General features: G+C 41.4%; 1 protein-coding gene across 1 annotated transcript in view; it reads left to right on the top strand.

The window, feature by feature from the left end:
- GALNT12 (polypeptide N-acetylgalactosaminyltransferase 12) overlaps window positions 1-26,980 on the top strand; it is a 49,957-nt gene that overhangs the window by 15,353 nt on the left and 7,624 nt on the right. Inside the window, exons 4-8 of the mRNA XM_055705634.1 lie at window positions 2,619-2,804; window positions 5,093-5,210; window positions 12,424-12,600; window positions 15,223-15,354; window positions 23,333-23,446. Of these exons, the coding sequence (XP_055561609.1) occupies window positions 2,619-2,804; window positions 5,093-5,210; window positions 12,424-12,600; window positions 15,223-15,354; window positions 23,333-23,446 (727 nt within the window). The remainder of the gene's footprint in view (window positions 1-2,618; window positions 2,805-5,092; window positions 5,211-12,423; window positions 12,601-15,222; window positions 15,355-23,332; window positions 23,447-26,980) is intronic.

The following is a 26,980-nucleotide window of genomic DNA, read 5'->3' as shown; positions in this document are numbered from 1 at the left end:
CCAAAGAAACCCCCCCTAACCCCAGCAAAAATCCCTAAACCGCAGAATACTAGCTCTCTAGTACAACTTAGACTGTTTATGATGTTCTTGAAGCCTCACCCATGTGTGGTCAGCAGCCATACATGCACTTTTCCTACTGTTGGTTCAGCCGCTGGTATACTTTGCCTCAGCACCTTGCCACCCCCACCTCACATGCACGAGGCTGTATTGCCTTTGCCCCTCTTGCTGACAGCTTACATCTTTACCCCTTTGGATACCAGTAGCATGTACGGATAGATGCAGTACCTGAATCAGGCCTCCCGGATATTGTGTATAGAAACCCAGCTCTCTGTAAAACATAATTAGAAAGAAATCCTTTTCTCAAGGTCAGTGGTTCCATTTGCATCCTATAAAGTTTCCCACCAGGTATTGTAGACTTCAAAGAAAGACCAGAAAAAACAGCCCTACGCAAACTGGGGAAAGATTTCCAAAACCACATGCTATCTTGAGGTGTGCAAGTCTTCCTTATTCCTAGCGGAACTTGTGTTCTCAAACTCCCCTTGTCCATTTGAAATTGTATCTGGAATGATACTTTAACTTTTTTTTTTTCTTAAAATTGTCATATTTACCTTGTTTCTAAATTTCACACCGACAGCATTCCAGATAACTGTGGATTCACTATGAGCAGTATAGATAGTGTGAATAAAGGAAAAGTGGTAAAGGTAAAATAATAAGCATGATTTTAATGACTGTCCTCTGAAGAAACTACGTAACTGTGGACAAGATTCTGTAATTTCTTCACTTCTTTAGCAAACCACTAGATGGCAGTCTTGAGGAAGGATTTGGATAATTTTGCGTCTAATAAATCGCCTGTAAAAAGTTAGCCCTGGATGCGTCTTGGAATTTTTGCCCTTGCTCTAGATGCAGACGTACATCTCTAAGGGGATGTTTGCATGGCATATCTGATTTAAATGTATGGGAGCAATGCAAGTGTTGGCATTTTATGGTGCAAACATAGGTGCATTTGTAAGCTGCATATGCATTGGGCCATCTAGTTAATTCTTAAGTTACAGGACGGGTGATGGCTTTTCACTTACCTGATTCCTTTCATAACTGAAATCACATGAAAGCTACTTAATTTTTACTCCTTTTCCTTTACAGAAGCAACAGAACATTTTTACATTTTACTGGAATTTCTTTTTCCTCTGTGTACCTATCATTCTAGTTGCTTTGTACATAAGTTTTGTGCAAAACAGGAGATAATATCTGTAAAAGCCATTTTGTGTGCTCTACCAAACAAGATTTCAATGGGTCATCATTGAGAAGAAAACAGCTGTGTTGCATCTTCCCTCCAGCAACAAGAGTCTTGCATACTTAAGGCAGTCTTTCCCAGCTCAGACAATACTTCTTTGAAACCGCTGCTGCTCTCTGCTGCATTTAACCACCACAGACTGCTCTGATTTCAGAATCAGAACTCCTTGGTCAGCTGGCAGGTTTTAAGCTTAATCCCATGAGGAACTAGCTTGCCTCAAATGATAGATGCATCATATCTTTTCCCTGTTCGCCAATATAATTTGTTCAGTTTTCCTTATTCTCTGGAATATGAAAATTGGAAGATGCAGGGCTAGAAGTACAAGCATCTGAAAGTCAAACAAGTCACCTTGTTTCACTGAACTAACGGGAGATGTCTAAGAGTAGTGTAGAGAAGATTGCCAAGGAGTGATTTAGGGGAAAGACCTTAGCTTGAGCTTGCATGCTTGAAGTTCATCTCTCCGAGTACTGAGAGATGCCTCTCCAGAAGTTGCGGTAGGGGCAGAGGGTCCCACTGACTTTTGTAAGGGCAAATGCTTTTGGAAAAGAATCTGGAAAATGCTGCATGGTATTGAGAAATGGGAGGAAGGGGCTTGTCTCCTTGCAGAAGTAGACCTGCAAGAAATATCCTAGGCTCTGATATATGCTTAGTGTGATAAAAATCTTAACTACCTTAGATCAGGATTGCTGATAGGTGTGTCATTCTGCAGTACTATCTTGTTTCTCCTTTTTATCTCCTGTGTTGCCAGGGTTTCTGGAGGTCTCCTTCAGGTTTGTTTCACTGTTCACCAATTCCCATGTTACATGGAGGTTTTTTTGTTTAAGCTTATAACTTCTTTTTGAGTTACTGTTGTAGTGCTCAGTATAACTTTCTGTAGATGATCACAGTTGCAAGATCAACCATGACTTTTAAGAGCCAAGAGGCTAGCTAATTTATTATTCATCTTTGCAGAACTATACAATCAGGCCGCTCTCTCGATATCTTAAACACTGCTACCTGTACAAAACAAAATAGACATTGTTGAGAATAATGGCAGCCAAGGCAGATGCCAAATGTGTTCTCTCAAGCCATCTGGCATACCTCGCTCCCACTGTCCAGGAAGATCGATGCTTGGCCAGGTGCCTACAGCTGAGTCCATCCTGTTGCATTTTCAGCAAGAAATCGGTGGTTATTCTTGTAGCCATTATTTCCTTGTATTGCAGCATGAGTTGAAAAGGAGCAAAACTCTTGTGTTTGGTTATCTGTAAACATTCTCTGTTCTTGACAGTTCTAGTTTTTGAGAGAAGTTTCTAATGGAAGTCACCCTTTTCTTTTAAAAACATGCTAGGATTGCGGAAGAAGAATCAGCTGTTGTGTGCCCTGTTATTGATGTTATTGACTGGAACACATTTGAATACTTGGGGAATGCTGGTGAGCCACAGATTGGTGGATTTGACTGGAGGCTGGTCTTCACCTGGCACAGTACCCCGGAAAGAGAACAGAAACGGCGCAAGTCCAAGACCGATGTGATCAGGTTAACTTTTTATGTACTTTATGAAACTGTGAACGTTACAGGCATTTTTGATTTCACTTGGAAATGTCAGGTGCTGAAAAATACTTGAGAAATGAGCATATTACTAAAAATCATGTGTTTTGTTTAGTTCCCCTTTTTTTCCAAAATAGGTCCTGGTCACCATGCTCCTGGAAAAGTATTGCGCTAAAAGGTGAAATTCCTGGGTAATCTTCCATATGGAATCCTTACTGCACATGTAGTTTCTTGACTCCTGCAGGCAAACTCCCACAGATGCTTATCATCAAGCAGAAAGGCTGTAACTGATTAACACTCAGGGATGTCCTCTATGCAAAGCAGAGAGATCCGCATTGTAAAAAATGTACCATGGTCAACGATGAAAGAAGGAAAAAAATCATCAACCAGTAAGAAGGCAAAAGTAGTTTTGAAGGCTGTCTGTGCTGTAGCGATAGTGGTGGTTCCTTGTGCTGTTTTCAGAGGTGAACCAGTTTGCCAGTTCTTTCTTGGGATGAAATGATGTAACTAAACACCAGTTTCTCTCAAGGTCTAACTCACAGGAGCTCATCTCAATGTCTTCCTTGTGGGTTTTGTTTTTGTTTTATTTTATGATGCATTGCAGTCAGTAGGTATTATTCGTTGTCCCATGCTGTATTTTTAGGAGAGGTAGAGGTAAGATTACAAACAGTGCATCTAGAAAATGGACACTGTAGACAAAATCCTGGTAGCTGAGGGTCTGTTGTGTTCAACCTGGAAGCTGCTGTACTTCAGCAGTGTGTTGTAAGAAATGAAGCAGCTATTTGGCATTTTTTAATGCCATGATTGTGTCAGTTCTTGCTTTTATTTATGATCTGTTACCTTATGGACTACAACAAATACAGAATGATTAATTTTTCTCAGTCTTTTCTAGGTTGTTTATCATGATAATAATACCCAGTACTTCACAAATATTAATCAACTTATCCTCAGTTAAGAGAACTTTTTCTTTTTTCAAATGGAGAAAGTGAGGCAGTAATTTATTTTTTCTCAGCATATATTAGTCCACATCCTCCTTAAAAAATGTTTTTAAAGCCTTTAGTTTAAATATGACGCTTTTCTTCTCCATGCCAAGAAGAATTGTCTTTGGCATGCCAAGGGGAAAATGATGAGAGATGAAGCTTCATGGTAGCCCAAGGATTGTGAGCTTGGCAAGCGTCTGGAGAAAGCAGCAGCACTGAGAGTGGTGTCATGAACAGCTGTGTTTGGAAAAATGAGATCTGGAGTGAGACAAAAGAGCTTGACTGGTTCTGGAGTTTGTTTATTTTTTTTCTTGTCTCAGCTCATCTGATTCCGTTCTTTGAAACAACATATGACAGTGTAAGACAGTGTTGCTTCAAAAAGATGGTTGGTAAAATTAGTTTTGATAGATTAAGAGTAACTGATCACAGCACCTAGCATTTGTTAATATTGCAATTTGGTAAAATTTATAAAGTGTCAGCTGCACTTAGTTCCAACCAGCATAATATGCTTGGCACTTTGAAAAGGGACATTTTCTAAGACTGCAAACAATTAGGAACAATACTGAACAAATACAAAATTTATATATGTGTGGACACACTACACTACTGAAAGTACATCCCTTAAGTATGCTGTTGCTCTGGGCCTTGTGGTCTTCAATGAGGGTCTGGTCTTGACCCCTGTTATTTTTATTTTTTTTTCCCCTCAAACTTCGTAAAAATTAAAAAAACCAAACAAACAGATGAGCAGATTTTCTTAGAAAGAAAAAAGTACCTCTTCAGAGGCTGTATTTACTTAATTCTGTTCAATTGATGTCTGAGAGTTTTTCCACTTGATATTAATGGGATCAGGAAAGTTGTTATTATATACTAAAGCACAAATATTTGTTTACTTTTTACTTAAGTAAAATATGTGAGGGTATTGCACTTAGAATTTCAGAGATGACTAATATAATCTGGCCACAAAAAAGCTTATGGTCTACTACGTGAAAGTAAGAGACTAATCATTTACTAGTCATAAAGACACTGATTGCAAAAATTTATATTAACACAATGTTTATCTTCTCTGATTTTATTATATTTTCATTTTAATATGTTCTGGAGCTTGTTTCAGGTACATTTAAAAATTGAATTTAAATGACCTGATGATAACCAGTCAATAGCTGGCTGTTACTCTGTATCCAGAAAAGACTGAGAAAATGGAAAATAAGAAGTTACTGAATTTTTTTATATCCGTTGCATTGTTTTGTTATTTTTTTTGCTTTTTATTCAATTCAGAGTTGCTATTCTCTTTGATAGGTCTCCAACCATGGCAGGTGGATTGTTTTCTGTGAGTAAGAAGTATTTTGATTATCTTGGTTCGTATGACACAGGAATGGAAGTCTGGGGTGGAGAAAACCTTGAATTCTCATTTAGGGTAAGTGGCTCAACTGGAAAGTTTTTTTTTTTCCTGAGAGTAAAGACAAGTTGCTTATTTCTTTCTTCACACCCTTTTACTTAATGAGATAGCTGTAATGTAAGCAAGTGTTAAGAAGAGAATATTTTGGGAGATGGTTATATGAATCTCTTTTTCCTTGTTCTCACACTTAGTTATAGCTGTATTATCCATCAAAATAGCCGTTTAAAACCAGTTTTTAAAAACATATCCTTGTTTTGAATGACAGAATAAAATGTAAGTAGTGGTGTGTGATATTTGCAATGGAGTTTACATTCTGTGGCTTGAAAAAGATCATTGGAAAGAAACATTTATAATTCTCCTGTGTGACTCAAGGCTCTCGCCATGGTTGATCGTGAGCAGGAGGCAGCTGGTGGCAGTTACCAGTGGGGCAGGACAAGGCAGCCCTGCACTTTTTTTAAGGCTTTATTCTTTCTCACTTCAGGGAAGGTTTGTATAAAGGTTATAAAAGGTGATGGGGAAAATCTCCAGAAACTGTAGAGCTGTACCGCACCAGAGGGTGGACCAGTGCTCAGGTGTGAGGCAGATGGGTAGCTGGAATGGATTTATGGCAGGGGAAGAGAGAGGAGATAGAAGACTGGTGAGCAAACTGTTCTCCTCAACTCTGCTGTTACCTGTGCTGCTGCTAATTCCCACTGAGCACAGGCTGCCTGTGGTTTGCTCTGTATCACACTTGGCTTGCTGAAGCAATGCAGTGGTGGTGTAAGAGGTACACTGCAGGGCCATTTTTGGCTTGCAAGGAGTTCACAACTTATCATCCTGGATTTCCCGTGTTTTTCTACTCATTATCAGGTGTGGTTTATGGTCATATTTGCATTTCTCTGTGTGACTGGATTGTGGGACGGGAGGGTTGATTTTTTTGTTTGGTTGTTTTTTGGTGTTTTTAACCAGGTGACAGAAGACTTCAGGGATAAATGGTATTTTAATGTTAAAAAACCCATGTTCTTGAGAAAGGAGGCATTGGCAGACTCTCACTTGATGTCTGCCTGTTAACCAGAGGAGCATGGAGTCTTCTTGGCTGCTGTTTCTGTCTTCCACTGCCTGTAGTGCAGAAATCCTAGCAAAAAGGGCACAAAAATAAGGAAAGAAAAGGATCAGGGAGGATAATAAGCACAGACCTAGAGCTGACATGGTTTCTTTCTGGAGGGGGATTTCTCAGCTGGAGATGCTGTTTGATCTGAATTCATGACCACCTCCTTTCTCACACAGGGAAAAGTTCCTGACACGTAAGTCCAAACACACAGCCTACTTGTCTCGGTCAGTAAATTCAGCATCCCTCTACCTGAAGCTCAAAGCAACTCGCCCACCTCCATCAGCTCTGTGAGCTTCTGAAGTCTCCCAGCTGACTCCAGTTCTGGTGTAGCCCACGCTGATGTGTGCGTTGCAGTGGGTCCCCTCTTTCCACGGGAAGGGATTTCTTCGTGGGGTAATTGCTTAGTCACGGGGTCAGGAGCTGTGAAATAGCTCTGGATGAAATTACTGTTATGCCTCTTTTTAAGAGGCTGCTCAGGGAGCCAGAAATAGCAATAGAGGTTCATGCTTGGAGGCCAGAGAAATAATTGTGCTCTTCGTCAGTCACAACCCAAGGCAGTTTAAGCTGGAAAGCAGCCTGGTGGCGGATGCCTTCCCCAGCTAACTCTGGCAAGGGAAAATTGTTTTCTTGCTTACTGAGGGATTGGAAGGGGTAATGACAATGAGGAAATCATGCATTTTTGGGTGCAGATGCTGGCTGACTGGGGCTTGCTGTGTCTCTTATTTTCTCAGCTGTGACGCTGTTGCAGCAGCAAATAAGCCTAGATAGGAGAGTGTCAGTTTAGCAGCAGGCTACATGGGAGAGCATGACACTGTCTCCCACAAACGTAGCGTAACTGTGTCAAGCATGTTGGATATGTGCATCTCCTGAGCAAGACCGGCTCTTGCAGGTACTTCTTTGTGCTGCTAGTGCACGTGCAACCGGACTAAGAACCCGTGAGCTGGAGAGAATGCTGCTCTTGAAAGCAGTACTGTGTGCTCTGCCTCTTAGCAGAATTTTGTACCCCCAAAGCAGCAAGCTTGGGAACAGCCACAGTTGACGCAACTGGATATGACAGGATCTGCTTCATGTTGTTGAAATGTCTGCAGTCTTCTGTCACCCTGGTTGCCACAGATTTGGTGACACCGAGATAGTTGCCCCCTAACCGGTAGGAAGTAGCAGATGGCAGTGGTTTTCTTCTCTCTGAGATGGATTGTGGGTGCTTTCTACAACTCCTTATAGAAAGACTCGGACGGCCCTCTTTGAACAAGCAGTTCTTGGCTTTCTGTTCCGCATGTCTCTCTTTTGGGGAGATGAAGCCTTGCAGACAGGACAAGCCTGAGCCCTGCCCTGTATGACACACTGGCCCTGCACTGGCTGCTGCTGCTTTAGACCCAGGCTGTCATTGCCATTGACCTCCACCAGGTTCTGGCAGCAGGTCTCATTTTTGATGTTACCGGTTCTCCTGAACCAGGTGTTTGACGCCATGGGGTGCAGCACCATGTATGAGCAGTGCCTTTACTCCTTCAGCATGGAGAAATGTGACCACCTCATGGGCCGGAGGAGGCATCAGAGGCTGGCTGGCACACGGGAGCGCAGCAGGAGCAGCAGCAGAGTCCCCTGCAGCCGGCGTGCTGGGGGCTGCTCACGGGTGTGCTGCCGTGCCCGCAGGGGCTGAGCGGGCACGCGGGTGCACCAGCCCGGGGGCTCAGGGCCATCCGCTGGCAGCCACCGGCGTGCAGGCTGTCCTGCACCGGGCTGAGAGCGGGGAGGTGGCTCATGGCAGGTGGGGGAAGCATTTAAATGAGGAAAGGAGAGCGGCCAGCGTAGGGTGCCTGCAGGCTGCAGGTGGATCGAGCGACTCTTCTGGGAGGCCAGCAGTTTGGCAGAGCAGAATGTGCAATGGCCGGTGAATATGCCCGGGCATGTTAATTTTACTAGTGCAGATTGCCAGTAGGATCTGGGTGTTTGTACAGAACGTGATTTCCTGTATTTGATTTTGAGCCCCTGTACTTGTGCTTCCTGCAGTGACGATTTTTGTGGAAGAGAGCAGAGTGCTGTGATGTTGTTTGACTGTGTTGTTCTGGCTGCCCACAGTGCTCAAGAAGGTCAAGAGGGATAAATCCGTGTTAATTCTGTTGTCACTGTGATTTCTAGACCTGCCAGACCTGCAAATTAGGAGCAGGGATATGGAAAAACGCTGTAAATTATTGTTCTCATCTCTGAAAAAAACCACCCTCTCCCGATGACATGAAGGGACTTGTCCTCAAGCCTCCTCTTTCTCATGCTTTGATTTTTCTAAGCTGAAGAAATTCCCTGTGGTTTTGAGAAGCACAACAAGGACAAAGCTTCACCTAAAAGCCTGATGACTAAGAGAGATGAAGGCTGTGTGCTGAATGCAGGATGGAGTCTGTGTGCCTTGATTTTTTGGATCGCTTAACGCTATTTGGCTGGGTAAAATTTCACTTCATGGGCATAATGGGCATTGAAACTCCGCTTTCTGAGGGATGCAAAACACGTCCTTTCATTTTCTCTCTCCTGTACATGGAATGAGGGGAACCTGGATGCAGCTTTCCGCCCTCACCCCCTGCCCCATGCTCTTGGTCCTGCTAGTGGCACTGCAATATAAGTTTGTGCCTGGGGTTCAATGCTTGATACACCTGTAGTCTGTCCTTCAACCCACCATCGTGGCATGAGAGAAAACCACACATGCAAAAAGGCAAAATTATTTACTGTTAAGTCCTTTCTTCTGTTGGAAACCTTACTGTCTGTGAGCCCGGATGATACATGCCTCTGATCGCTTGGAGTCGTCTCTTTTCTAATCTTTTTTTTTTTTTTTTTTTTGTATTGTTTCTTCCTGTATGTATCTGGAAATCTGTCTTGCAGTGGGAGCAGCTGGGATGGGTTCATGTGGCTGGGGAGGCCCCTCTGCCCACCCAGCTCCCTCCCAGCAGATGATGCATGAGCACCACACTGTGGGGTGCAGCCACCAGCCAGCAAGCAAAACGGCAGCAGAGAAAGGGGCAGGAACAGAGTGTTTTCCACAGTTTGTCTTTGTTCAGGGGATAGCGTCCTTTTTCTTTTTTTTTTTAATTATTTTTTATTCTTCCAGAGAGTCCTAAAACATTAGAATGCAGGTGGTAGAGCTTATAGAGCTTTACTGTACATTGCCCCGGCATCAGGTCAGTTGTCCAGAGACCCTGGCAGGGATGGAGATCCCAAGGAGAGATTTGAACATTTACTGTAGCTTTTCATAACGCCACTATCTGTCTCTGAAAAGAAAAGAAAAAAATGCTGATAGTCTGCATGTATCAAGATGAAAGTGAAAGTAGAAAGGAATGTCACCTTGTTTTCTTCTTGTGGTGAAGGAATAGAATACACTTCTATAATGAGAACTGCCAGGTAGCCAGACCTAGTAAAGAAACATATTTTCATGCATGTCAGCTTGCAAAATATTAAGAAAATCTAATGTGGTTCTCTGCTACAGAAGAATATTCTCCGGAGTCACTTAGTTTGCATTTAATAAACAACTTTAATTTCTCTTTTGAATTCCTTGCTTTATTTTATGTCTGTTCATTTGTACCTGATTATATAAAGAGGTCAAAAAGTTTTCCATCAAAATAAAAATAAATAAATCTTTTGAGGAATTGGTTAGCTGAAATATTTTTTTTTTTTTTTTGTAATAGGAAGACAGGAGAAGTTTTGAACTGTTTTAATGAAAAGCAGAATTTAATGAGCATTGTTTAGCAACCTACAGTTATTTTTTAGGGAAATTCAGAATTTTAATTATTGAAAATTCAGCTGCTGTGGATTTCTCTTTGTCAGCAGTTTAACACAGGTACGGTCAGTCTGTTTTACTCCATTTAAATCAGACTTTATCATGGAAAAGTAGAAGAATGTGCTTCCTTCTTAACTGTACATTTTTACTTAAGTAGTCTTTATGGTCCATTCCTCACGTCTTGTTTAAAAACAAGACTGATCAAAACAGTAATGGTCAATTAAAAAAACGCTTATATGGTATATAAAAAATACGGAAACTGTTAAACTTTAATAAATTAAATTTATGGTGCTTAATAGCTGCTGACAAATCTTGTGTGATAAATTTCAACTTAAAAAAAATTTTGGATATAGAAATAATGATGTAAGGAAGCTATTGTTTTGAAACAAATCTCAAAAAGGGAGAACTTAAAGTGAAAGTGGATAGCTGGTTTCATAGCAATTTCAAAATGGCAGTAGTATAACTTACATGTGAAAATATGCAAATTCTTTGAAAGATCAGTACATAATTCTAGATTTCTTGTATAATTCCTTTAAGCATCTTTCTGTTTATATGACAACAAAAAGCAACAAAAAAGGAGAGAAACCTCACATGAAAAGCAAGAAATTAAAGTTTTAAGTCCAGAAAGTAAAGATATCCAGTGCTTCCTGTAGCTGAATGATGAATTCCTTATGCCTTTAAGGAAACTGTTTTAGAAGTAAACTTATATATTAAGAATGTTTACAGGTTTTTTTTTTAAGCACAGTATTGTGCCACGCATAAAGGTTTGACATCATTATCCAAAACCAAATCAGTGGAGGCAATGTTCATTGATTTCTAAATTAAGAAATTTGGGAGAAATCATTAGTAACTTTAAAGGGAAAAAAAAACCAACAAAAAAAGCAGTCTGTAGACAGCATCCATCTTATGTATGCTGAAAGCCATCATCTGTAGTGACTTTCTAGATCCCTAAAAGTCCCAGGGAGAGAGGTGGGACATGTCCCATCACTGATGTCTTGTTATTGTTAAGTACCAAAGTTTTATTTGCCAACTCACAGCTTTTGCTCCTGCTGTGTTCATGTGTGTGTCATACAAGAAGATTGTCAGGGAGCAAACCTCTGCCCTTACGCATATCCCACCTAATTTCCTTTGTCCTCCATTTACAAAGTGCCACTTATGCAGGTTTGAATACGTGAGGAGAATTAGCTTGCTGGAGTACCAGTTCTCAGAAATCTTTTACAGAAAGTTTATCGGAGCCATTGGTGACAGCCTCAAGTTAGTTCAAGTGCAGCAACGTGTCCTACCTTGCCTCCCATCTGACTGAACTGCACAACCCTTGTTTGAAGCACCCTTCAGGAACGGGGTGTCTGCCACATTGTGGTCGCACACGGTATTAAATAGGAAGTGCCTGTCTGTGCTTTCCTTTCATTACCTCAAACCTGAGATCAGAATGGATCATGCCAAAAGTCCATGATTTTCAAAGGAAAAGAGTCTAATTTCAAAAATATGCAGAGTGCTGAGGCTGATGTATCCACTTGGTGGTCATTTGTGGTCTTTATTTGGAGGGCCATACGTTTCCTGACCTGGGGAGCCCAAGACACAAGGATGAGCACAAGGGCAGAGTGACTTCTGCTAATTCCATGCTTGGGTTCAAGTACTTCCCTTGACAGCGAGTAGGAATATTGCTTTAGATAGAGGAGCTTGTTTCACTAATGTTGGTTGGACCACCACGAGTCAGAGAATTACTTCGCCTTTTCTTTTCATGCCTTGGGTCTGGGTTTTCAGGTCAGTTTTCCAATGAAAAACGTTAATTTTGTTTTACAACCCAGCACCTGTGCCTGTCTTCTGAAATGGTGAACGTAGAAATGGGAACACATCTTTGGTATCATTCTCCAGTGATATGACAAAACAATGAAAGTTTTGTCAACTTTCCAGTAGAATATGGGCAAAGAGTTCTGGTAAGCAATCAGTTGTTGGTCATCGGTTTCTTTCCAAGGTGACTAGTCGCATGGTTAAGGCAGACAAGGAACATGCCTCTCTCTCCCTTTTTTTTCAGTGGTGCCTGTATACCTTTAATTGTAGACCACAGTGAGACTTGCAGAAATATTGTGGACCGCTTCTTATCATGCCTTCAGAGAAAGTAAAGCTAAGAAAGGGATAATTGCACACCAGATAAAACCAGAGATAGCGTTATCTCCTTGTTAGTCCCAGTGATTTGCTCTGTGTTCACAAGGATGTCATTTTATCCAGCTTATTCATCAAATGAGACACAAAATTATTCTGTTGCTTGTAGTATGGTGTGATATTCTTGAGAAGATATTAAATTTACAAAGTCTTATTATGATTATATCCTTCTGCTTGCAAAGATTGCAATTAATGATGCACAATGTCAATTCTTTGCTCAGATATGGCAGTGTGGAGGAAGTCTTGAGATCCACCCTTGCTCCCATGTAGGTCATGTTTTCCCCAAACAAGCTCCGTACTCACGGTCCAAAGCTTTGGCAAACAGCGTGCGTGCAGCTGAAGTGTGGATGGATGAGTACAAAGAACTTTATTACCACCGAAATCCACATGCTCGCCTGGTGAGTTCAAGTCCATTGTTCTTGGAATTTCAGTAGAATTTGAGTTAAATGAAATAACTACTAATTAAGCTAATATTTAACATTAATTGCTTTTTATGTTTGCTTATTATTTCTTCTGAAAGTTTTTCTCAAATATAGAATAAATGTGTATATCTAGTTAATTGTATTTTTTTTAATTTATGGGTGTTTTAAAATAATTTAATTATAAAAATCAGATTTTTTTTAAGACTAGAAGGCAGCCAAATCTGTGTCAGTATTAAACAAAGGAGTGAATAAATGAAGGAATAAAGTTAAGCAAGGTAACCCAAGTAAAGAGGAGCTGTTCAGCCAAAAATGTGCACTTCTATGGAACAGCTGATGCAGGATTCTATCAATAAAGAATTACAGAACAAAACACAATTAATGAATGCTAATCAACAAGTTTCAATGGTCAGTAGATACTTCAGTGAACAGCATGGTAATAATCTTTATCAAAATTACCTGTCTTGTGATAATAGTAAAACTTCGGACTGATGTAAGACAAAATCAATTTTTCTGTCTGATTTAGTGCCGCACAATGTTTGATTAAAAAAAAAAATGTAGAAAATCAATATTGCAAAGATTAAATTAATTAAAATCAGTCCTAGGAACTCAGATGAAAATGTTGCTAGTAAGATGTTTGAAGTATCAATTCTGGGTTTTGTTGTTTGGGGTTTTTTTTAATGTTAATACTTTTATTTTCCATGAGAAAGAAAATACAAGATAATTTGTTTGCCAGATTTTTCAGGAGATAAATACTGTGAAAACTGAGTAGGTTAAAACAGCAAAGCAGTGTGCAATTTCACAGCTTGGATATATTTATTGTGAGGGGCCTGTAGGCTGGAAGACAATAATACTGAAAAATCCTCACAGTGTCTAGAAATGACTTAAATGTACCTCTGGCACGAAGCCCAAAATTCAGGCCTAAAAGAAAGAAATCTCTGCTGTTGCTTGTTTCTGGGAGTGCGCAGTCTCCCCAGGCACTTCTCTCTGCACGGGAAGTTTTGCAAGTGGCTTTCTGATTTTGTGCATGGGGAGAAGTGGGCTGCTGAGCATCTACCTCTGGCGGTGCTGGACCAGAGCTTGGGGACCGGGCAGGGGGACAGGGAGCTCCCCACACCTTTGAGTGGCCTACCCCCATAGACATGCTGGGGGAAAAAGTGCTCTGGAAACCATTAGGCTTTTAAAAGATACTCTGGAGGGCACAGGGGAAGCTGAATTTAGTTAGTTTCCATCTCGTGTTCCTTTGGATTAAATTGGGTAATTGGATTATTATAGTCCATGCATTTGTAATAATTGTTTTACTTTAACATCATAAAATCCGTTTAGGTTTTATTATTAGTCTGACTTTCAGAGAAATACAGGTTTTGTGTGTCCGAAGGCAGGAGCTCACAGGCAACGCCATGCTGATTCTGTTTGTCATGTGCAAAGAGAAAACAGCAATAAATGCTGACAATTTTTCTTGTAAAGTTCTGGGCAGCTGATATCTATAATGACAGGACTTTAACCTGAAAGGATATATGTGTGTTAGTATGGGAAGTTTTGCACATTGGCTTATTGTAACACAGTGGATGTAAGCTGAGACACGCCGTTTTTCTGTATGTATCAAAGCTGCCACCAGTGCGCTGTGGTTTCCATAGCACTCTGTACACCACTTGTTGCAGCATTTGAGTTCAGACACTTTTACTTCATCTAACCCAAATATTCAGTTCCGTAGCATAATGGAAAAATGATTGATGCACTATTTGGTTCTGTGGAGTTTCACTGCAAGATTAATGTTCGGACCTCAGAGCTAATATGTCATGCTGTTTGTTTATTCAAGCAGGCACCTCTGTCTCTATTTTACATCCTCTTTGTGTTTTCAGTGATATTTCCACAGCTTTGAGAAATGCAAATATATTTGTGGTTTGATGAAAGAGTGTGTCAAGTAACCTGCAAAAATCTGGGGGCTGCAAGTGCTATCTCATGCGTGACTGAAGTCCCTAGTCAATATAAAGATAGATTTTTGAAGACAGACATAAAAAGATGTGAACTCTGCTCCGATCTATAGACAGGGAAGTCTGCAATGAAAGCTTTTCTCTGGAATTTTAATATTTCATATTCCCCACCCCCTGAAACTATGAATTTCAAAGGAAACATTAGCAGATTTTATGAATTTCATCAGTTAAGTGTAAAACTGTCTGTACAGGTAATTTGCAAATAGACGGTAGATTAATTTAAAATTCTTAAGATTCATTCACTGCTTTTGAGTTTTTCAATTATCCAGCTAAAGGAAGTTTTATTTTCCAATACACCTCAGTTCCCAGCAATCTGTGTTCAAGGGCTTCCTTACTTGCAAATTCGGGGAGTTTTCTCAGATGAACTGTCTTCTAGCATATTTAGAAGTTTTACGTGCACCGTTCCAGTTCTTTTTTGTCAACATCTAACAAACGTCAGGATAATGAAATCAAATCCAGCACCCAAACATGGGGATTTTCCTGGCTGGAAGTCCTACTCCTCACTTAAGCATACGGTTCCTAATAATGTATATAGATAATTTAGAAGAGAGCATCTGTTCTGGTTGGGGTTTTTTTAATTTTTTTTTTCTTTTTTTTTTCCTTTCAGGAACCATATGGAGATGTGACAGAAAGGAGACTCCTTCGGGAGAAGCTGAAATGTAAGGACTTCAAATGGTTCTTGGAGAACGTGTACCCAGAGCTTCATGTACCTGAGGACAGACCAGGCTTCTTTGGAATGGTACGTGGCTGCTGAGGAGGGGCGTCCGTGAGGTTCTGAGCTTTCCCACTGACTCAGTATGAAGGTGTTTTTCTGCCAAAATCATGCTGGGATTTTGGTAGAATTCAGTTAGAATTGGTAGCCTTTAAAATGTGCTTTCTATTAGACTCTTTATTCTAGGGGATGCTGTTTATGAAGGAGTTCTGTGAGAGGGTAGGAGAACAGGCAAAGCTGCTGTGAATTACACCTTCCAAGTGACATCTTGGGAGTGTTAAAGGCAGCAAAGGATGACTTTTTTATTTCTTGAAATGTTGCATAGCAAAAAAAGAGAACACCAAAGTGCTTTAGTTTTTAGTCGTCGACTTGCAAATAGTGTGTGCTTTGAAGCATGTCTTTCCACATTTTATCTGATGAAAACTATGATGCTGTGATGATGGGAGAGAGAGCTGGTGTTGTGTGCTCCCAGATCACACAGGATTCTGTATGTCAAAACCAACCTGTTAATTTTTAATCTGGAGGTCCATTTAGAGCAGCACAGGTTCACAAGCAATTTTTGTTCGTTCAGTATCAGAATCCTCTTCTCCTTTTTTTAAGAGTCAACAACTTTCTATGCTAATTGCAGCTTACAAATAAATATAAACTATAGCTCCATGTATATCACATTACTGTAGTCTCATTTGGAAAGGACGAAGGCGGAGATGATGCAGCAAATACCTGCTTCCTCTGAAAAATCAGCAAATACCTGCTGCCTATCTTACTAGGAAGACCAGACTGCACCTTTTTGCCAGGCAACGATGTATGAAATACCTTCCTGATTACCAGTACAATGCAACTTAGAAGTACTTTTGCTGGTAACTCGATCACTCTGCAGATCTAGCTGAGCTGCATTCCCACACAGCTGCTTTGCATCGAGCCTGTATCACAACAGTCTTGTCTTGCTGCCATCTGTGATTCAGTTAATCAGTCTCTGTAGAATTGCCTTCACTGGAGGAAAAAATCCTGATCCCTGTGGGCATACAAAACGTACAGGAACCGAGTCTCCCCACAGTCTTCCCTAACAGCTTTGTTACCCGCTGAATGGAAAGATCCTGATGTGGAGATGCTGCAGTCTCCCATGGGGAACTGTATTTCCTGGGGGGAGCTGTAGGAGCTCCCATAGGGAGTGCATCAGTTGGCAGCAAAGCCCTTGGGAGCCTCTGAGAGAGTAGTCACCCTCCTCCAGTTATCTTGGAGCTTGCACCTGAGCTGGCGTCTCTCTGTGATCACCGGCATGAAAGGTAACAACCACCATTACCCAGTACCTTGAACAGACCCCAGTACAGCTTTGGTTTGTTGGGGGTTTTTTTGTTGTTTTGTGCTGGATTGCTAACTGACAAGGTCAGAGACAGTTGAAGCAGTAAGATGTTACCAGACTTACCTTCTAGGAGCATTTCAGTAACCTTATCATCCCCTCCACCTCCATCCTTCGCCCTCCAAAAGAAAGCCTGGACTGGTGGCAGTGATGGTGCTTCAGCCTCCTGGGGAGGAGAAGGGATTTGTGCAGTTTCTTTCATAGTGTAACTGCACGTGTCATCCTTAGGAAAGGTGTTGACAATACCTAGAAATACTTCTTGTTCAGAGCTGCTTGAGGGATCTATGGTGTTATTTAGGTGTGCTCTATGTATTTCTCTAAAAACAATTCTTAAAGGTTGTCATCTACTCGTAGGCATAAGAATGCACCTTTTTTTGGCAGGAGGAATTTAAAATGTGATTAAAGTACAGTTATACTCTGAGAAAGTGACAGTGCAAAAATGACACCTACTGATTCGACTGATTTGTGGATATTGAGTCCCATCTGCTAACTTCAATGAATCATTGATCGTGTTCTTTACTCTTGCCTTAGCTGTGTAGTGCTTTTCTGGTTCACAAAAATACTGTGTTTAAAAGTGTTGGCTTTGCTAACAGCTCGGTTTAGTGTGAGGCTATTTAATTGTTCAAAGAGATGCAAAGGAATATGGGGATTTCTGCCTCCCTTGAAAATCTTTACGCTGAAGTTGAAAATCTTTCTAAGATTACCCATAGGTCAGCCATATGTTATTGAAATAAATGCAAGAATTGAGCAGCCTTCAGTGCCATGCACTGACAAATAGACACACGTGCTAATTTTTTTTTCTCTTGCTATGTAGATAAAAATATCTATACTAAGCTTGGCTGTCTAAAAAGTTAGCGGCCTAAAACTTTATTTAAGTATACTGAATTTTGAATATTTTTGCTTGAGCTATGGTTGCATTCTTATAAACTGCCTGAGGCATAGAGATGAGGGAAATAACTTCTTTCTTGTCCTTGGGCTACATGCAGCTTTGGAACTTTGTGTGGGACACGAACTAACCCTTTTGGCTTTAGTAATTTATTTGGGGGGTGGGAGGGAGCGAAGCTGGTAGGCATTTAGTGGGTTAAAATAATAATACGTCAGCATTTCCGGAAAGGCCAATGATAATCCCTTTTAGGCTCTTGTGTAGAGTGCTAATGTCTGTCTTTTTGTGGCATAGCATCTGGTTTGGCCTTCCTTGAGCATGCACTTACCGGCAAAGTGTATACTGTACTTCTGCAGCAGAAGTGTGAAATCTTAAAGGGACTTGAACCCCAGGTCTGTGCAGACTGCCCACCTAGATACCCCAGAACTACGTCTGCTGAAAAATCTTAGCTGCCCTTGGAAGGGACGGTGTGGGCACCTTTAGGAGGAACTTTGAGCCATCTTGTGTGTTCAGTATTAGTACCGTGACATTGCTGCATTGTGCAGCTGGGTGAAGACAGAGGAACTGGGCAGCCCTGTGATCTTGTCATGTTAGTGGTGACTATGGAAATGCGTGGCTGCAAAGCACAGGGGTAGTCAGGGTTCCTTTCCCCTCAAGGGTGTAGTAGGTATTGCTGGCGTTCAGGGTGCATATCTGCGGATAAAGATTATGGTCAGTCAGTGAATTTGGCTTTGAACTTGGCATCCAAATTGCTTTTAAAAGACAGTGTCGACACAAAAGTCAGGATTTTCTCTCTCCTTTTCTATGTTTGATCACTTGGCAGTGAGACCATATTGTGTTTTGATACAAGAAGTTTTTCTTTGTTCTTTTCAAACGGTTTGTAGCTGATCTTTCTTCCAGCTGAATGTGAAGCAACTAAGCTGATACATGTCTGTTGTGACGATCTAGCCAATGGCTCGTTTCACCACCTATCCTTAAAGGCATCTGTGACTGACTGAATTAGTTGGAAGATCGAAAACTTGAATTTTTCTATTGGCAGCTTCCTTCCGCATTTTGCCCTGAGACCATCTCATCCTCAATGAATTTCCGAATGCATAGACATAATTTTCTTTTTAATTTAGACCAGATATAACCTTAAAAAACCCAAACAAACTCGAGAAGAAAGATTTTAAGCCTTTAAAACTATGAGTAATTTTGTATAGCTTTGACATGAAAGAGAACATTTTGTAAATTACCTAAATAACACATGATGTATAGAGAGAGGCTTAGAGAAGCAGAGATCTTAGCTACGTGGCTTAAGATATGCCATCAAAAAGGCTATTGCATGTCTGGTGTTACAAGTTGTCAGAGGTATCAGGCTCCAAAACAGCCGCCTCTAGGGTATACCTCTAAAACTGCATTGTAACACAATTTGTAGAGCTGCCACTTGAGTTGAATTGGTACCCAAGATTATAGCTGACTAGACCTGGTGATCTGATGCCGAACACAGGAAAATATGCACCACTCTGTTGGCTGTACAGCCTCTGAAAAAGTCTTGAGAGACTTTTTTTTTAAAGGAAGCAGGAGAAATTCAAGTGTTTGATACAAGTGAACAAACACACCATGGCTTGAGATGTGCTTGTATGTTCATGAGCCTCCCAGGGAGATCTGGACTTGCTAGGGTGAACAACTGAATTCCAACAGCAGTATCTCATAATTGATTCCTTCTAAGGATCTTAGTCATCAGCATCGTATACCCATTTTAGCGTTGCACTTACTCAGCTGGGGCAGAGTTAATCTTCTTCTCAGTAGCTGGTGCAGTGCTGTGTGTTGGATTTAGTATGAGAAAAATGTTGATAACACATGGATGTTTTTAGTTGTTACTAAGTAGTGTTTATACTAAGTTAAGGACTTCTCAATTTCCCAGGCCCTGCCAGGGAGAAGCCTGGAGGGGCATCAGAAATTGGGAGGGGACACAGCCAGGACAGCTGACCCAAACTATCCAAAGGGGTATTCCATACCATAGAATGACATGCTGGGTATATCAACAGGGGAGAATTACCCAGGACTGTTGATCACTGCTCTGGGACTGGCTGGGCATCAGTCAGTGGGTGGTGAGCAGTTGTATTGTGCGTCACTTGGGTTTTTTTTTTCCCTTTTGGATTTTATGCCTCTGTCCCTGTCTCTCTCCTTCTCGTCATAATTGTTGTTGTTATTATTTTATTTTAATTATTTAATTGTTCTTGTCTCAACCCACGAGTCTTACCTTTCTCGCAGATCCCCTCCCCATCCCTCTGGGAGTGCGGGGGAGTAAGCAAGTGGATGCATGGTACTTAGTTGCCAGCTGGGGTTAAACCACGATAGCTTAAGAAGATAACAGAAATCAGAGGATATTTATTTTTTTTCCAAAAAGGGTGATACGAAAATAGCATACACTCAGTAAAATCATTCCTTTTGACTGCTCAGATTACTTTTGAGGTAAAAAATTATACCTGGTCAGTACCATGAAGCTGTTGGCTTGCTGAAAATTCATAACTGTGTCCCACAGTACCACAATGCATCAGCACCAGTGCCACTGAGGCAGAGTAAAGAGGATTCTGATCTATTTTGTGGATGAAGAGGAAGATTGGCTGTACTCCACTGCCCGTATTTATCAACTAATGTAATGAAGTTTTAATGTCAAAAATCTGTTGTTGATGATTTGCTTACAGTTATATGAAATGGATTTTATTTAAAAAAAACCCAAAACCTAATAATGATTTGCAGAATGCCATCTGTATTGTGTTGTTATATGCAAGTGTCCAGATGTCAGGAAACAACAGATTTAAATTTCTCCAAGCAGTAAGGGATAGAGGTCTGAGGTGAATGTCTCAGTAGTTGCTGTTTACTACCTGTCCCAGCCTCCAAACAGAGTGGTAACTAAATGGAATTGTAGAGTACAACCGCAGCATTTCAATAGGAGGCAAAGAAGCAGCCAGTAATCCTGCATGGGCAGAATTTCTTAGAACTGACTGAACGATGTGTTTTAATGGCAAGGTGATCAACATTTTTTCTTGCTTCTGTTTCTCTAATGCAGCATTCTGCAAGAGAATCAAGGTAAGTCACAGAGAAAATTTTGTTCTTATTGCATGACTTGTTTATGGTAGATGTGGGAACAAAGATAGCTTCAGAAATGAATGGATGATTGCTGTTTTGATAGAGCTGTAGCACGTAAAAGGAACTTGAACTGTGTATTCTCATTTAACAAGAGCATTATTTTCACATATTTTCTCATACTTTTTTGTACCTTGGAATGGAGGGCAGATATTTTTTTTTTCTCTTTACCATAAATGATTCTGCAATCAGATTTTCAAATGTGATTATTTCCAAATCTTTGTCATTTCAGATCAGGTCATTTAACAGCTTAGAGTATGCACTATTCCCGCAAAGCAGGTCTTGAATACCTATTAGGCTTCCTGATGAAGTGTGGGTATAAAAGAGCATCTACTAATGTCTAGCATCTACTGATGTCTGATAAAAGAAACTAAAAGAACCAGGTTGAAATACAGACCGTGTGTGTTTAGGCATATGTCTGCACGTATCACAAGCATTTCTGCATGAGAGAGAAAAATGAGAGAATACATGTGGTAGCATCCTGGGAGTACAGGCTCGCTTTTAAGCCACCTGAAATGAAGCTTAGCTTGGTAATCTTCTACACAGATTTTGTTGTCTGTATTTGGGCATTGAGTAGCACGCATCAGAGAGTTACCATAGTTCTGTTGGTGGTGGTGCATAGCATTTAAAAATAGGCTATTTAAAATTCCAGGCCATGTGCTCAAGCACATGCTGGGGGCTGACAGTGAAGAATGCATGCTTGGAGCGGCAGCGAAGACGTTGGGTTGTCTGGAAGGGCACCACAGATAAGGGCTTTGCTGTGTTTATCTTCCCTTGGGGCCGGTAGACAGTCAGGCAAAGTCGTACGTTACTGAACGTATGAATGAGAGACCCTCTGAGCCTGAGGACAGCCGCTGACAACCACCAAAACCAATGTATGTTTTTAGAGATACAATTACTGTTCTTAAGTGGTTATGACTTTAAGTTGACGTTTCTTGATGTAGCATGTAGAAATATGAGAAGCTTATTGTTTGGTTTATGTAGTTCCATGGTAGTGTTAAAAATCATCTGTAGAAGACACTTTTATTTCCTGTTTTTCTAAGTGTAATTCTTGCCTAGTGCTATAAAGTTAAAAAAAAAAAAAAAAAAGACTTCTTTTGACAGTTTGAGGAGGGGTGCAATGGTCTAGTGTGTTCCCATAAAACAAGCAGCGCTTTCTGTAGAAAGGGTTCCCAGGGGTTTTCTGGTAAACTTGAGCACTAAAACTAAGGATGAATTTTACCATACGCCGAATTCAGATGTTAGTTTATCCTGTACTGAAAAATTACACCAAATGCATAGTGGAAACATGTTCAGAGAGGAATGAAGAGGCAAAGCCTGTAAAGATAGGGTTTCAGTAATCTGTTTATATGTTTGGCTCTGACAGGAGAGCCTCACAGCCCCCGGCAGCCCTGCAAGGGGCCCCAGGCTGGCGGCTCGGTCGTCTTCTCCATCCTCCTGCCCAAGGCATCGCTGTTGCCTTGGGCGGGCAGCCCAGGCATGCAAGGTTCTGAGAGCTTGGCTGTCGGTCAGTGGGAGCGTGCGCAAGGCAGTGGAAAGAAGACATCGGGTAGCAATAAAAGTAGACATTGGGAAAGCAAAATGTATATAGAACACCGGTATTTAATTTTCCAACTTGTGTGGTTTGTTCTGTGGTGGGTTAGGGTCCTGCAGGGTTTGTCGTGTTTGGTTGGTTTTAGCCTTCTGCAATCCCTTTGTGCACATTCATTCTCCAAGTTAAGAATTGAGGATACATTTATCACGACTAGGGAAGAGGGGTGAAATTACACCTTGCTGAGCTAACTCTTCTGAGATTTACTCTGCTTACTCTTTTTGTCTGTGATACAATTATACTCAGTAACACGGTCATTCAGCTCAAATCTGTGTTTACAGAACCTGTTTCACTCTGTAATTTTTAATATTGTTAAATGGCTAATACTAGGAGTCAGTAATTATTATAGCATTGTTTAACCTATTTTCAGTTACTTTTGCCTTCTGTTAAGGACAAATCCTTGCTAATTAGCCTGATGTTTTTAAAACCAGGTCACAATATTTTCAAATCTAATCTAAAAGTTACACACTTGCTGTGTCAGAGATCAGCAACAATAGTAAAGAACGTTTTATATCACACTTTAATGTCTCTTTCCAAAGTTACATCTTACCCACTTTCATGATATCTGGTCTTAAAATCTGTCTGCTTGTTCAACCTCAAGAGAGTACTGGAGTCCTTTTGAGAACAAATATTTCTAACGTCTCCCATCTGACAAACTGAGTCTTTTCATAAGAAAATTGAACAAGTAGATCCTGGGGGGGTGGGAGCTGTTCTGCATGAGTTACTGGCTTGTTGAGTTTCAGCACAGCTTTTCATAGTTCCTGCCTGCTTCATGTGAAAATACACTAGAACATGGTGTCATTCCTGGGGGAAGTCATCGTGTCTGGCTGCTTCAACACCCAAAGTCAAGACGATCCCAACAGTTTTATTTCCCGTTAGTCAGAGATGTTGCCATTGGTTCCATTTGATCTATTCCATTTTGGTTAGTATGTACAAGCTCTGAGATACAAACCTCACAGCCCAGCAGCATGGGTGTAAAGTGACTACAGAATATCTTCCTTACTTTAGTTTAATACTTTAAACATTCTTTTGTTTTGATTAGCTGAAGAATAGAGGAATGGCAAACTTTTGTTTTGATTATAACCCTACAAATGAACATCAAGTAACTGGACACAGGGTCATACTGTACCCATGTCATGGCATGGGACAAAATCAGGTAAGATTCATGTTTTATTTTCATTTTGACTAACACGATGGTTGTAATCTAAAAAAGTACAGTAAAAGCATTGCAGTAGGGCTGAGAGAGTATGTTGCCACAGTGAGTTGACCTTAGGTCTAATGTTGAATCTTGCACTGAATGCTTTTAATTTTGATGTATCTTAAGGTCAGACTTCCTTCGTTCTGATGATGTGTCTACCCAGACCAGGGAACTCATGCATACCCTAAGTACACCTTTCCACAGAGCTCATTAGCAGCTATAGTGCTTATAGTCTAGTTTGGGCAGACCAGCACATCTTTGAGCTTTTTGTCCATGTCTTCAAAGCCCTTAATAGAATTGCAAACCTCACCTAGTTCTTCATGTGTCTTTCATGATACCTCTTCCTTTTGGTGCTTGTCTAACTGCACAAGAGGTTTTAGATGGCATTTTGGAGTACAGTTTCTCCTGTACTCCACTGTACAGAAATGCCTCCTGGGCGTGGGCTCCAGAACCCTGGAAAGCAGGGATCCATTCTAACACTTTGATTCTTGCTGTCTTGATTTAACTTCTGAAGCTGAAAATGCTTGCTGGTGTCTCCTCTCCATACTGATCAAAACTATGTGCAGCAGGGGTTAGGTATGATACCCGTAAAGCTCTCTGCATAATGCTGTGGTAAAAGTGTTGTGGGGCGCTGTGTGGCAAACTACAGTGGCTGTTTCACATGGTTTTGAGTGGCCACCTAGAACTGAGGCTTAGTGCTTGATGGGTAGCATGTAACATATACTTACCTATCTAGCCTGATTTTTGTTTTCTAACCCAGATTAGACTATATGGCATGCTCCTAGTGGGGAGGGGTGGAAGAATAGGTAGGGTCTCGTTGAGAGTAAGTCCATAGCCCTGTGACAGTTTGGGTGGCTTGACTGTTTGTTTGGGATTTTTTAAATTAATCCAAACATTCAGACAGGAAAGGAAAAACAGGTTTGGAAGAGAATCAGAGATGTGGCAGATAAGCATTATCTTTCTGAACCCTGCTTTAAAAAGGTGTAAAAACTCAGGGAGTAAAAAACAAGTCTGTATTGAGGAGAAAGCTTATAATATGAATTGCATTTTAAATGAAAAAAGGAAAACAACCACCTGAGCACTGTGCTTCGTATCTTAAAAAGAAGTGGATTTGTTTCTGATAGCAAGTTTATTGCCTTAACTATTAGAACTATTGTTAAGTAGTATGTATTATTTCTGGCTCGTTTATGTCTTAACTTTCCTGGTGTTTCTGTCCCAGAGGCCATGATGCTGGGGCGGGGAGTGGGGGGTGGGGGGTGGGGGGAAGGTTTGGGGCAGGAGGAGAATCTTGGATCATGAAAGCCAAAGGATCTCAGTGCTGACAGATGTATGTCAAGCATATTAAGCCACACCACAGCCACCCATTTGACTCCCTCAGTTCAGCTCCACACCCAAGTTAAGCATACTTCTATACACTTACACTGAAGATAAGTTAATAATCAGATAACCTAGTTAAGCCACTTCCTGATGAAGAAGAGTTGATTGCATTTGTAGATTAAGAAGTATTTCATGCATAGGATTGCATGCTTACACAAAAAAGGTATTTATAGATATTTTTTTCCCTTGTATGACAGATTACAGTGAGGAGAGGGGTTGAATCTTTTTGTATTTCTCTGAGCAAAACGTTTATTTAAATTTTATCCCTTCCAGCAAGAAAAAATAAAAGAGATAGGATAAAAGCTGAAAGCAAAAGAGAAATACAACTCAGAGATGAATTATCATGAGATGGCATTATCCTTTGTTTAGCTAGCACTAAGAGACTAACTGAATTGACTGCAAAGATACCACATCACGGGATATTCATGCCCTTGTGCCTCTGCTGATGGTGGGTCCCGGCGGCAGCGGGCACCGGGCTGGGGGCAGCGGCGCTCGGAGCTGCGCGGTTCGTGCTCCCTCTGCTGGCATCTGGGGCAGCGGGAGGAAGGAGAACGGAGAAACCACCTGGCTGCGGGATAAACGGATCGGAGAAAATACGAGATGACACAAGAGAGTTGCAGAGCCTGAGGAGGGAAGGCCAAGCACTGGAAATGGGCAAAACACTGTTAGTGAAATGGGCAAAAAGGCATGGGAGGGCTGACAGGAGCCAAGGAGAGGGGGCCAAGGTGACAGGGAGCAGAATTCTTGGACAGAGGTAGGGCAGCAGGGCATGTGTGACAGAGGAAGGGTTAGTTAGGAGCTGCAGGGAGGGATTGTGACGCGCAGTATCGCTGGACACCTCTTTAGTGGAAAGGGGCAGGGGGACTGAATGTGGGAGTGGAGAGAGCAGCTGGCAAGTGGGCATCAGTAGGAATGACAGGTACTAGTTGCAAGAGAAGTGAACAGCAGGGAGAACTGTGGGTGGGGGAACAGAGGGAGGCTAAAATAAGACAAGATGTAGAAGCACAAGTGAGATGGGAAATGGAAGTCAGGACTGCTGAACTTGCACCTCCTTTTTGTGGCTCACAAATAGCCATGAAACCTACCAGCAGGACATTTCTCTCAATTTCATTCCCGCCCCCCTGCCCTGTTGACAGTAGTTCTTAAAAGGTAACAGGCTGCTCCTGGCGGTGTGCATTCCTTAGCCCAGTCGGCAGATGACAGTGGCAGGACCGAAACAGTCAGATCTCCCACATGTACATCCACTGCTGCCAGCTGATGGAACTGATGGTGACAAGGTTGGTCATCCTCTAGCTGTATCAGTGCTAAGGAGAGCAAGGCAATTCACCACAGTTTCACACATATTTGCTGACAACAGGCAGCCCTTAACTGCTGTTTTGCCCTTGGAAGGGAATCTGCCATCCTAATCCCAAATTCTTCTGCCAGCTCTCCTCCAGTGGGCTCTCATCACTCCGCTCATTACCTATATACAGCTTTAGCAGCAAACCCTCATTACAAAGCTTTGCTCCAGTCCCCTGCCCTGCACCACATGTCACAGACGGGTCCAGTTTCCTCCCTCCATGCTGTTTAACACTTTATTTTCTATGCTGGCTGGCTCCCAGTCTTTCTCTAATGCCTTGCTCTGTCTCTTCCCTCGCTTATTCCTCCCACCAGTTCTTACCCACACTAGGTCACATTTTGCTCCTTTGCACATGCTTTTCTTCTTTCCTGGGTAGCTCTCATTTTTAATCCTCAAATCTTCTCCTTCTCATCCCTTCCTCTAGTTGCAGTTTTTTCTACCACTGAACATTTTCTTCCTCACATAGTACTCCCTGCTGGACATTCACACTGTCTCATGGTATAAAGGAATGAAGTTTACTGAGCTGTACTGTGGTGAATAAAGTTATTCTAAAAAAAAAAAAAGGATTTAACATTAATGAAGATTAACTTGGTCGGCCATATGTGCCTCACACTCCAGTGCACCTATCCTTCGGCATGATATGCTAGTGGCAGGTGTCTGTTTATGAAGGGGACAACTGCAAAAGCTCTTTTCACTGGAAGCAATTCTCCACTTAAAGTGACCTCTGAATATCTGTGTGCACTGTGCCAAGAGGAGAGTTCTGTGCTCTTGATTAT

The sequence above is a fragment of the Falco cherrug genome, chromosome 3 (genome assembly GCF_023634085.1).
Source record: "Falco cherrug isolate bFalChe1 chromosome 3, bFalChe1.pri, whole genome shotgun sequence".
Classification (NCBI taxonomy): domain Eukaryota; kingdom Metazoa; phylum Chordata; class Aves; order Falconiformes; family Falconidae; genus Falco; species Falco cherrug.
Note: the sequence above shows the minus strand (reverse complement) of the source record. Positions and strands in the feature narration are given on the sequence as shown.